Source organism: Atractosteus spatula, chromosome 7 (genome assembly GCF_055471065.1).
Source record: "Atractosteus spatula isolate fAtrSpa1 chromosome 7, fAtrSpa1.hap1, whole genome shotgun sequence".
In the NCBI taxonomy this organism is placed as follows: domain Eukaryota; kingdom Metazoa; phylum Chordata; class Actinopteri; order Semionotiformes; family Lepisosteidae; genus Atractosteus; species Atractosteus spatula.
In genome coordinates, this window is record NC_142712.1 from 10,481,888 (window position 1) to 10,494,745 (window position 12,858).

The window sequence follows — 12,858 nt, forward strand, 5'->3', positions numbered from 1 at the left end:
CGAAGTCAGTCCTCATATCTTCTGAGCTACGAAATAGTTGCACATTAAAAATTCTTGTTTATTGTTTTGAACGGTCAGATAGTTATTGCCTGTCTATGGCAAGTGACATTGTGTGTTTGTGTGGTGTTTGATTCCCTTTTGTGTTTCATGGAAGTTTCCTCGGGATAAGCGTCAAATTGATTTGATAAATTGAATGAAATGGTAATGATAAATTCAGAAAGAGGTTCACAGGGTTAGGTTCCTAAGGCCTTTGGCCAGTTCAGCAATTTCCAAGCATTCCAACTCCTTTAGATGTAAAGTAATTAATATTTTGATAAATCAGTCAATCCGTAAAACAGGTCTGTGTCATCCCCAAATATAAAACATGCAAAGAGGACTTTTTCAGTGCCTGGTGTTCTTTCTTTCTCAGTCAAGTTCCCACTGAACCTACCTCTGTGGCTCACAAGAAACTGCAAAATCCCTTGTCCTGTGGCTCACGATGAAATGTCTTACACATGAATGTGAGATGTAAAATTGAAGAAAACATCACAAAAATGTTCCACAGACATTGGCATTTTTATTTTAGTTAAATTTCTGAAGAACTGAAAATAATTGTTCTCTGGCAAAGTGGAGTTTGAACACGTTCTTCAGTAGACTTTGTGCTCAGGAACAAGTGGCAGTTAATTCCCCTCTGAAAAATAAGAGAAAAGAGCTCCACAGCCCAGATATGTTTTTTTCTGCTCACTTTGCAATTAACCTCCATTTATTCCAGACTGAGACAGCTCCCCGTGTAGATTTTACCTCTCCTGTACTCTGTACTAAATTGCACTTGTCTTCTTACAGCCAGAAACAAGAAGGAACGGCCTGAAATTTCCCTGCCCTCAGACTTTGAGCACACGATACACGTGGGGTTTGATGCGGTCACTGGAGAATTCACAGTAAGTACCCGCCACCATAGCGTATTTCTTCCACTGTAGAGCACAGGGTGGTTTGTTTCCCTCACAAGTGCAATAAAGTCAGTGTGTCCCTGCCTCCCACTGCCGCTATTGTAACGTATGGGGCGGGGAAATTTACATGGCTGGTAAAGGAAAAATCCCTCCGTTTTACATTCCAGGTATTTTCAAACACGTTACAATCTGTGTCTTCCTCCTGGTTCGCTTTTTAATCTGGCCCAGGGCTACTTTTACCTGTTCCCTAGTATTTACATTTGCCATGTCGAAGAGCTGTAGTCCCGGTCAGCTGTATGCTGTCCTCCTAATCTGCGTGCAGTGTAGACCCTCTACTGCTTTTGCTTCACGTCAGTCTGAATGTAAGGATGGAGAGGGTCCTTTTGTTCAATGGTGTTGAGGGGTCACTCTATTTAGTTAGGTGTGCCCTTTTCCAAAGCCACGCTTTTTGATGATGAGGGTGGGATTTAATAGGCCCTGTTCTTTCGAAACCAGGCCACAGATTCCTTTTAGCTACTCTTGTTTTGCCTGTTCCCGTGTCTCATTTTCTCCCTGGTTCCTGCTGTAAGGCACAATCTCGCTCTTAATGCAGTAATACAACAACGGTTTGTATATATATCCTGTATGTCTGAGAAAAGCAACCGTCTTGTGGATGGGGTTTTGTACACATTTCAATTCATGCTAGCAAGCAGGTTGTTAGCGTTTCTTTTACATATTTCAATATACCAGTAGATAAAATCCCAAAATAAAAATTGGCTTCTGTCAGGCAAAGCAGGGATGAGAGCGCTGACCCAGTTCTGAGGCTGCTGCAGTAGAAGGTACAGTATCCGCCACTGTCCCTAACTGCAGCCTCCCCCTCTCCTAACCACGCACTGTTTCTATTTAAAGGGCATGCCTGAGCAATGGGCTCGGCTCTTGCAGACCTCCAACATCACCAAACTGGAGCAGAAGAAGCACCCAGATGTTGTGCTGGAGGTCCTGAAGTTCTATGACTCAAAAGAGACGTCCAACATTCAAAAGTACATGAGCTTCACAGGTAGGAAGAACACGCCATTTTAAACCCAGGTTCAGGGTCCCGCACTTTCAACAGTGCTGCTTGCTTCCTGGATTTAGGATGAAAGTGGAGTTAAGGTAATTGGTGTATGTCTTGCTTTGCTTTTTTTCTGGCATTTTGGTTGTAGGCGAGCACTTATAAAATAAAGTAGTTTTTCCATTTCAAATCTAGATTTGTAGCTCAAAGCAGTTCTACACTGTTAGTCAAAGTTATTTGCACTAATTTGTTCATACAATTGTATTTGTATTTGTTATTAAATGTCCTCTTTCGTCAACAGATAAAACCTCGGACAATTGCAACTCTTCAAACGTTCTGGTGAGTGATTAGAAAGATGGACGCGTCCATTTTTTGTGTGTGTTCCGGTCTAATCTGGCTGCATGCTTGGATGTGTTGTCCTAGTTTTGTTTCCAGCTCTTTTGCTGGAATTTGCACGCTGTCGACTCTGATGCTGTGAAGTGAGAGACCGTGAATCCGCTAGGCACGCTAAGCCCCTGTATCCGCTTTCAGATGTGCAGGTGTAGGCTAGTGGACTTGTTCGTCTCCTTGTGTCAGTTTCCCATAATTATCTGGCAACTCCCCCACAGTGCCAGCAGGCTGCTGTGTTCCCTTTCATGAGGAAAGTCATCCCTGCGGTATTTGATCAAGATGATTAAGGGGCTGCTCAGCTGAGGCGTGTTTAAGCTGTTGATAGAAAGAGAGCAGCTCTCATCTTGCTTTCTAAGGTGTTGCTTTAATGCCACATAAGATGGCCTGGCTTGTGCATACAGCTGCGTTTGCTTGTTAGTCCTCATGTTGGTGTGAAACAACGCCACTTTTTCTTCTGACTTGTACACATCAGAGTACTGTTGAGTCAGCTCTTCATTGAGCTCTTTGGCGTATATAGACTGTAAACCCCTGCCCCTTGCACTGACATCACATTTGTATTTTGTGCTGGTTGCTTTTTTGAATTTATTTTATTTTCCTTAAAAAAAAAACAACTATATATATTTGTGCATTTATTTGTTTCTCTCTTTAAAAGAACTGTTAGGGTGAAAAAAACCCATCTTGGCACACAGATATCTGTAGTGAGTCATGAAGTTAGCAGTAAGCAAGGATTGGTTTGCAAAGACTGAAACATAGAGCTATATCATTAGAGCAGGGCCCTTGAATTCAACATGTGAGTAACATTGGAAAAGCTGAGATGCAGTGATCACCTTGTTTGATCTACACTACCTGTTGTCACATTATGTTGAAAATTGCCCTTTTGAAAAGCTATAAATTGATTTAACCTGAACCGATTCTAAGTGCTTGGTAAAAAGGGTATAAAGAATAGAGCTGAATCTTTTAACAGACGGAACAGACAGCTGCTGTAGATTCTACATAACATTGGCAATGAAATTGACCACCTTCCTGCAATCCTCTTCTTCTTTCTAAGCATGTGATAATGTTTTATAGTGGCTGGTCTTCTCTTTAACCATATCCTTGAAGTAACAAAAATATTTCCTGATATCTTAAGAATGAGAAGAAACATTTTTCACAGCCAGTCGTGTCCCTCAACCCAAACAGAATCCTTGGAATACAGAAGTCAGACGGAGGGTGACTTTGCTTGGCGTTTTTAACGTGACGTATGATCATTGTGACCGTTCTGCGCGATGCTGTATTAGCAAATCCGGCCAAGCCATGGGTGATATAGTTTGAGGCGTGCCCCTATAATCAGAACCATTCAAGATATCATAGAAGCAGGCTTTTCGTGAAATATTTCACTGAGTTCCCCTCTCCGTTTGCTACAGAATACGAAAGCTGTGTCAGAGACCCCTGCGGTCCCTCCTGTATCAGAGGACGATGATGAGGATGAGGCAGTCCCACCACCTGAGATCGCCCCCAGGCCTGCCCACACCAAGTCGGTGAGTATCCCTGCCAGAGGCGTCTGGTTGCTGTCCAAATCACTGTTTCATATCCCTCAGTGTTGAGCAAGGTGTGCTTGCAGATTCTGGACACAAATTTTGTTTGTGTTTCTATGGTGAATTTCTTCACTTCGTCATCAAAACAAAATCCGACTTTTTGTTAGTCGTTGCGTATGTATATTCTTTGTATATGCAGGTAAGGGAGAGGAGGCCCCGAAAGATTGTCAGAATAAATGATTCATCATAATTTCTTCTGTTTGTCGAGCGTAGGATGCTAGTTGCGGCAGTTTTTTTTCAAACCGCTTCCCAGTTCAGTAAAAAAACATTTTCAAGAAAAGGGGTGTTTTGTTCATTCACATTTTAGGTAAACCTCTGCAGATAGTAAAGCCTTCACTGCAATTGAGCCTTGCTGTGTAGGTTTCAGAAATGTTTGTTGCCTCTGCCTTTCCAGCCTCTCTGAATTAGTTGTGGGTCTGACACTGCCAGCTGCTGTTATTTTCCGTGAGGCGTGACAGTTCTGCAGGGGCGGGGGCGCTTATTAGTCTCTCCCGAGTCTAGGTCACCCAGGGAAACCTGCAGCAATCGGCTGTAGTCTCTGCACTGTATTCCGATTTCTAGACTCCATATCTTAGAGACAATTATCTGGATTCGTGACAGTTGGATGAAGTATAACTGCACTTTTTCATTTTTATTTTTCTCCTCCTGTGTAGAATGCCCACCTGTTTTCTGTCCTTAAAAGCATATATCCCTCTGCTCTCAGAACCTTAGCTCCAGTGAGACTGGTCTGAAGCTGTGATATCACTGAGAACTACTTCCTACAGAGCGCCTGCTTACTTCCCTGCTTCTTAGAAAATAAAAGCAATGAAGAAATAACACTGAAAACAATAAACAGGAAGCATTTTTTTTACATGGAATGGAATTCATATGTCTGAATGAACTGATATGCTGGTATGCGCAGGTAACTGAAGTTGGGCGCTTGGCAGAATGCTTGTGTACTTCCTGGACTGTGAATTTTAAAACTTCGGTTTCTGCCAGGCTAGTTCAAGTTCAAGGAATGGTGGTTGGCCAAAACCAGCTGGGGTTATCCCAAAGCAAGCACAGGAATCCCCTTAACTATACTAAGTTAAGGGGATATACTAAGATAAACATATAGTATAGTATATCTTAGTATATACTGTACTAAGATAAACGTGCTGCATTGGCTTTAACATATTTGACATCTTTTTGCTCACTGTTAATAAAGGTGTCGATAACACCTAAAGAGGAATTGACTGTACCTTTACAGTAGTAAGCTCCAGTTATAACTTTTGGTCAATCCTACGTCAAAACTGTTACCATTGTTATTTTGGGCTGCACAGTGGTGCAGTGGTTAGCATTGGTGGCTCACAGGCAGGGGCCCTGGATTGGATTCCTGGGGTGCTATCTGTGTGGAGTTTGTATAGTATCCCCTTGTTCACGTGAATGTCCTCTGATTGCGCTTGTTTCCTCCCACAGTACAAAAACATACCGGTAGGTTACTTGACAGGAAAGGTGGCCCTAGTGTGATGAACTGGCGTCCCAGCCAGGGTGTATCCTGCCTGGTACCCATTGCTTGCTCTGGGTCCTGCACAATGGTGAATTGCAAGAAGCAGTTGTTATTAGTATTATTGTAAATCATAAAGTATGCTGATATTCTATGTATGTACTGCATGGTAGTCATTATGTTCTTAAAGGACGAGTGAATACAATACATTTTCACATTAAACACTACACACAGCCATGGTTTTCGGAGACACTGTTGCGTAGTAACGGTGTCTTTCAAATATTACTATAACAAAATTCTTTTACTGGTTTGTTCTGTTAGATCAAGTTTGTTTCTTGACTTTTACAGTAACATGGTTAAAAGCTCTGTGCTGTTTTGATAGCTTTAATCCAGTCCTTCTGTACTTTGCTTAATCAAATTTTCATATCAAATTCACTGCAGCAGAAATAGAAGCAATTTGTTTATGGTATCCTTGCACATTTTCTTTTATAGAAGCGTTTGAAGTGAAGGGCCAGCAGTCTAAGACTACAAACTGCTTTTTGCGCAGTGCTATTAGATAAATGATGTGCCACTCCTTGCTGCATTAAGTTTTGGATTAGATTTAATTCCAAGTTTCTAGTCTTAAAAGTAAAATGTCCAAAGGAAATTCTTAAAATGGCAGGCTTATTAACTAGAAATGTGATGCTCTTATGTTTCCCTGAAGCTTTGAAGTCTGAAGTGTTTTGCTGTTTCTGATCTCTTGACCAAACTTGTATTGTATTGCTGTTGGGGAAAAAAGCGCCTTTCCCTTCAGTATAATTCTGGCTTCCTTCGAAAGTCAATTCTAAACTTCAGCAAAAGCACGCAGGGAGGGTAGCACAATACCAATGTAACCTGGGAAAGGAAACGGCACCCTGTGTATTGATGCAATGGGACCACTCTCGGACCCTGTCAGCTGCTGTACAGTACATTGGCGCCATACCAGCAGGATCACACCACAGTAACCTAGGGTCTTATTCCTCCTGTCTGACAGATATATACCCGCTCGGTGATCGAGCCCCTCCCACCTCCGCCCACCAAAGATGCCGCGACCTCGCCCATCTCGCCCCCCGCGGAGAGCAGCCCCGCCCCCTCCAGCCCCCTGCCCCGCAGCACAGACAAGCAGAAGAAGAAGACCAAGATGTCAGACGAGGAGATTTTGGAGAAATTAAGTACGTTGATGACGAAAACGTGACGTTTTCAGCGCAGGGTGTGGCGAAATATGGTCTGCTTTGGTTTTCAAGGGGGAAATGGTAAAATATGGGGTTTTTGCCTCCCCAGCTCAAGCTGTCCTTCCAGTGTTCGGAGTGAAGCACTCTGTCTAGAGCACTGAAGGCTGTTTGTCCTCACAGAAATAACTGCAAAACATTTGACAAGCATGTCCTGTTGCTTTCATTGATTTAGTGGGTGTGAGCGATTTGATTTTATAAGTCCGTTTTGAGTTTAATGGTTAAGCTAAAATATAAAACGAAGCCTCATGGAAGTTTTTACTGTGGCGTACTTCCTGCAGGTTAGCTTGCAGTCCTGTGGGTAAAACAAGCAATCCACTGTGATTATTGTGAATTGTATTAGTATACTTTTGCTGATGCAGACAACCCTTTACTGTAACTTTTGGCAACATTGGTAACTTGCAATAATGGCAAACGGTTGAGGGAAATGCAGTGCCAACAATGTGTATAAATATTGGAGATTTTAAAAGCATGAAACATTTCCTATTCCAAAAAAAAGACCTATTGCAGTTTTTCTTTAATTTGTTCTTTATTGAATGCTCCATGCCACAGATGGGCTAAGGTCGCCCTCTACTGGTAAGAAGTAATGCTGCCTACAAGGCTGAGCATTTTCACACCCCTCGTTTGTGTAATGTTCTTTCGTGATCCAACTTCCTCTTGATTCCTGTCACACCTACCTTTGAGTGTGCGATTTGTGAGTTCTGGGATTCAATTTCTACTTTCTGCAGCTCAAAAGCATGCATTTCCCAGCATCCATCCAAACCCCCATGTCCTTAATTCCGGTTGTGCTGCAGAAGCAAATGGGGGGAAAACTATCCTGCCCATTTTGCATCACTGGATTAGTACTGCTGCTGTGTTTTCTACAGTGCTGGTCTTTCCACATGATGGAAAGTGGCAGTTAGATCCCCAGTTTGTAGAACATCGGTGAAGCAGTACCTTGCTGTGCACGGAGGTTCTGTTCCAGAGGAAGGATTGTGGGGTTCAAAACTAATGGAGACAACTCGGTGGGTTCATTGAGGATATTGACCATTTCATACAGAAAGAGGAAAAAAATTGCCTGGACACCAGTACATTCCGTTGGAGCTTGTATAGGTTAACCACCCTGTTTTGGAGTGAATAAAATAATGGTCAGGAAAAAGAGGGCTTTGTCAAATAAGCTCTAATAAAATACAGGTGGTATTGCTGTAGTAATGCCTGTTATAGAAGACAATGGGTCTGAAGTCCTAATGAATGAATACAGGGCCAAATTTATCAATTGATATTTTAATCTGACTGCCTGGTGGTCTGGTGTGATTACGGAACGGAATCGGCTCATACGCACGTTTGCTAATGTTGATTGCGGTAGGAGTTCCCTGCTTCCTGTTTTCCAAGCTCAGGTCTCATACCTGATTTTGAAGTTTGTGGGTCAGACCGATTGGCTGCTTTAAGGGTATTACTTAGACTGCTGCATATTCAGATTCTGGTAAATCACACTGAGGCACCCCACATGCCTTGGTTCTCCAAACTTTCCATGTTGTGAGTTGGGCTGCATGCTATGAATTTGTTAATCTCTTACCATCGCCCCTCTTTCCCAGCTGTCCCTCGATGTGGAGTGACTGACAAAGACTCTCTGCTGGCCCTTAAGAGCTCTTTATACATCCGTCTTGGTGAAGGAGTTTGACTGAATTCTAGAACCCTGAACCTCAACGTCTGCTTTCTTGTGCTGTAGTCACTCTTCCTTGGACAACCTGTTTGTTTCTGTTGCAGGAAGCATCGTGAGTGTGGGCGATCCCAAAAAGAAGTATACGAGGTTTGAGAAGATTGGCCAGGGGTGTGTATGGATTTTGTGCCGTATTTCACATCACCTCTTTTGCGCTCTAGTTAACTGTAATACACGTGGGTTATGTTGTGAATGTTTTGTCTGTTAAACAAGGGTCACAAATTGCGGCTTTTGACTTATAACAATCCATGCGCACATCCACGTGCTTGTGTATGAATGAGAATGATGGGTCTTTTGTTTGTCACTTTCTTTAATTACAGCATTTCCTCTGGCTATTTTTAATGCCAAAAGGTGGTTTACAGTTACACTTATTATCCCATCCAGCTTTGTCTCGCACTTTCTACAGTGCCAGGACTGTTCAAGAAATATGGCTGTTTAGACCTGGAAAAATGAAGCATTTTGGGTCAGTAGCAGCAGTAAATTTCTGCTGGACTAAATGGAAGAAGTCTAGCTTAGAAACTGTGGATTTTGTGTGGGTAAACAGAATAGCAGTGCATGAGCAAGTGTGTTAGTCAGATAAGCAAGGCAGTAAACAAGACACTGTTGTCTGCAAACACTGAACAAGAAAGAAACTAATGTCAGTGTCCCAGTGTTAGTGGTATCCTGTTAGTTTTTTAACAGAAAGCACTGTATTGATTATTTTTTTGCTTTGCTAACAGAGCGTCAGGAACAGTGTACACAGCAATAGACATAGCTACTGGACAAGAGGTAAGAAGACCTATATGCCTTCAGTTTTTCATGAAAAGTTTTCAGTAACATACTGTGAAGTATTATCACACAAGCATCTGTAAAAACCATGGGTAATCTCAAGAGCCATTTACTTCTCTTCTGCGACACTGAATCTTAGTGTTATAGCTCAGTTTTACTTTAATTAAAATACTGTATGTATCCTCAGCCAGGATTTGAATATCCATTTTTTAAATGTTTTTTTTTCGAATTTCACAAATACTGTGGTCTTAAGTGATTACAATGGTTAAGTCTATATGCATAAAAAAATAAGTTTCAGTGAGTGGATAAACACATATATTAAAATATCAAAAGAATCCTCTTAATAGCAGTAAAGTCCTCCACTGGTAAAGCAAAATAGAGATTTATCTTACTGTTTCTTTTTATGTCTACCAATGTGGAATTGTCCATTGTCAAATGAACTGGCTTATTGCTACAGATCTCGTGTCTGCATAAAGAGGGGTGGAGACCACGTTTACGCATCCTTCAATATGCACCCTGCTGAGGGGCAACTGCGCTCCCAATTTCTCAGACCGGTTATGAAATTCCAGTAACAAAACAAATTCATTGACAGTATAGAAAAATGTTACAAAGTTCCCGATTTTTGTGCTTAATTGGAACTTTGTGAAGTACTGCAAGTCGCCATGTTATCGCAAACCCCTGGTCTTGCCATGAGCGAGTGTTCCCTCGAATTGTGACGTGATGCGGCCCTTCCTGCTCGCTAGTCACCGTCATGACTAATGTACTGCAATGTATGAGCGAATAAGCACAGAGTGTGCAGCAGATATTTCACCGCAGAAAGTTGCCATTGTGACCTGCATGCAGAGTTAATGAGTTAACGGCAAAACCATCTGGAAGTCGAGAGCAATATTTCTACTGGATTAAAAGAGATGGATTCACAAGCCTGCTTGTTTACAATGTAATAGGGCTGCTTCACATCACCGGAAGACTTGTTGGCTCGTTCTGAATTGCAGAATATGGTGGAGGCCACACATAGGTGTTTCATCTATTTTGTGATGTAAATTGGAGGTTTTACAAGTTCCTGTGTACATTTCACTTTGCTAAGGTTTGAAATACGCTCATCAGTGCCGATTCTTTCTGACCCCTGAAATCTAAAAATAGAGCTGCAGTCTCCCATTTAAGTCACCCTCCCCTTTGCGTTGTAAGCCTTAAGCACCAGTAGACTGTGGTGGAGCCAGTGGAGGACTGGTGCAGCCGTCATGGACAGCACTGGAAGAGCAGTGGCTCCTGGAAAGCATCTGGGTGGATAACAAGCCGAGTCAGACCCACCCAAACCTGGTGGTGCTTGAGCAGATGCTCTGCTCTTTAGGGAAACCTGATCAAGGTGTTGTGGGCCAGGTTTGAACCAGTAATATCTGGACTCCAGGGCATAGCCTTCACTCCCCATGAGCTCTCTGTGCTGATTAAGTCACGAGGGAATCCCCTTAATCCTTGGAATGTCAAACCAGACTCCAGCCACACCATTCAAAAGGCTTTCCCAAGTTATGATGGCATGTGAATAGTGAACCCTTTAGTGTTGAAAGGTTAAACTTTCAGATTCAAGTCTTAAATGATTATCCTGTGGGGTTCGGATATTTTGTTCTTAAGAGTAAAAAAAAACCAAGCGCATCATGGAAGTAAATCTTTCTTGAAACAGACATCCATTTGTTGGATAGCTTGGCCAAATCAAAACCTGCATACATAGTTTCCATTTATGTGCTCTGCGTTCTGCTTAGTTAACAAAGTCCGACATTTTCTGGAATAGTCAGAGATGAAGAATTACAGTAATTATAGCAATGTTTACTCTTGGCATATAAGATCACATGAGTATCCTAGAACTGGTGGTTGAAATCTTGAAAATTTAATGGAGTATCTTTTTTGTGCAACATTATGCTATGATGCTGTAATCCTCTGTGTACATAAAACCATTTACAAGCCTTGTAAACATTTGCAGTTCTGTAAAATTAAAGCTATGAATATTAATGAGGACATGATTTTACATAGGCGTGCTGGAGCGGACTTTCAAAACTAGTATTAATAATGGAACAGCTGTAATCGAATACATTCTGTCAGATCCTGTCGTGGGATACTGGGTGTCATAACTTCTTACCTCAGCTGAATTTCAGTCCATGTATGTTGAAACATCGTTCTTCTACATGTATGTAATCAACCTAACTTTTACCCAGATTTGCCTGACTTAGTGTTCTTTGTTGTCAGGTGGCCATTAAACAAATGAACCTACAGCAGCAGCCGAAGAAGGAGCTGATCATCAATGAAATTCTCGTGATGAGGGAAAACAAAAACCCTAATATTGTCAATTATTTAGACAGGTAAGAAGAATAAATGGAAACGCTTACAGAAAGCAAATGAACACTCACTCATTCACTCCACATTTTGCTGATACTCCTGCAGGTGCTTGTTCGTCTTGAATTGAGGGTTTCGTTTTCACACTCAGACATTCACAGTCCGCACGTCCTGCTTATAATTTTGGGTACGTGCGCAAATCCCCTTAAGACCGTGCTGAATTGGAAATGAGGTCTAAGGCCAATAATACTCTAAATAATTTATGAATGCAGACCTCTTTCCCCACCTCTCTTGTTATTGCCACATTTAGGACTTGGTCATTTGTAACATCCTGGAATCATCTTGCTCTTGTTTTAGTGCCATAGTACCATCTATTGTGGGACAAATCATCCTTATGCCCATTTAATACACATGGCCAGCATTTGCGTTTTAAAACTGGGGGCTCATAATGAATGGCTGAGCGAGCGTGTGTCAGTTTCTGGAGGTGTGCCCATTCTTCCTCTCTGTGATTCGCCTGCAGTTATCTCGTGGGAGACGAGCTGTGGGTGGTTATGGAGTACCTTGCGGGAGGCTCCCTGACCGATGTGGTGACAGAAACCTGCATGGATGAAGCACAGATAGCCGCCGTGTGCCGTGAAGTGAGTCACATTATCGACTTGTGTCGCTCATTAGACCTGCCTCTGGCTGCCTGGGCCCTGAGTCTGTAGCTGCTGTCTGGAGCAGGTAGCATAGCTACAGCGGCGCCTGGCCTTCTGGGTAAAGGAGGGAATGTACCTCACCGAAAACACACACTGTCCAAGAACTGAATGGTGGAAAAGATCCCTGTGCTTTCGGTTTCAGTAAAACTTCAAGGTCTTTTAAAAGGTCTTCTGAACATGATTCGATTTTTTTTTTATTTTGGGGTTGTCTCTGTCCATATTGTGGTGTGTGAGAGTTCATTATTGGTTGCTTGGCCCACACTGTGATTATTTATTTTGTGATATGTGTTTTTCTGCCCTCAGTGTCTGCAAGCACTGGAGTTCCTTCATTCCAACCAGGTGATTCACAGGGATATCAAGAGTGACAACATTCTCCTGGGAATGGATGGTTCTGTTAAGCTCAGTAAGTCAGCTGTTTGATTCGGACTTTGAAAAATGCCTTTGTGAGCCATCTCTACTAGTCCTCTGATTGATAATTCCAGCTTAATCAGGTTCCCTTAAGCCTAACCCTGACCCTATCCCCTTTTTTGTTCAATGCGTCTTCATTCTGCACTTATTCTTAATATGTAAAAGTCTCAAAGCTGGTTTCATTCAGCTAAAGAAAAAATGCAAAGGAAAATGTAAGCAATTGAATGTTTCCAACAGCAGAGGGTGTCAGTGTAGCAAGTCCTGTTGCTTTCAAAGTTAAAAATTAAAATTGTCTGCTGCATAAAATGTTTTCTTTGATTAAAAATACGTT

At 42.1% G+C, this 12,858-nt stretch overlaps 1 protein-coding gene across 5 annotated transcripts in view; it reads left to right on the forward strand.

Moving 5' to 3' along the window:
• pak1 (p21 protein (Cdc42/Rac)-activated kinase 1) overlaps nucleotides 1–12,858 on the forward strand; it is a 43,091-nt gene that overhangs the window by 24,396 nt on the left and 5,837 nt on the right. For all 5 annotated transcript variants that reach the window (XM_088920976.1, XM_088920977.1, XM_088920978.1 and 2 more), the window contains exons 3-12: nucleotides 823–917; nucleotides 1,815–1,962; nucleotides 2,258–2,295; nucleotides 3,750–3,863; nucleotides 6,398–6,575; nucleotides 8,379–8,442; nucleotides 9,051–9,099; nucleotides 11,335–11,447; nucleotides 11,942–12,059; nucleotides 12,423–12,522. In XM_088920976.1, the coding sequence (XP_088777102.1) occupies nucleotides 823–917; nucleotides 1,815–1,962; nucleotides 2,258–2,295; nucleotides 3,750–3,863; nucleotides 6,398–6,575; nucleotides 8,379–8,442; nucleotides 9,051–9,099; nucleotides 11,335–11,447; nucleotides 11,942–12,059; nucleotides 12,423–12,522 (1,017 nt within the window). The remainder of the gene's footprint in view (nucleotides 1–822; nucleotides 918–1,814; nucleotides 1,963–2,257; nucleotides 2,296–3,749; nucleotides 3,864–6,397; nucleotides 6,576–8,378; nucleotides 8,443–9,050; nucleotides 9,100–11,334; nucleotides 11,448–11,941; nucleotides 12,060–12,422; nucleotides 12,523–12,858) is intronic.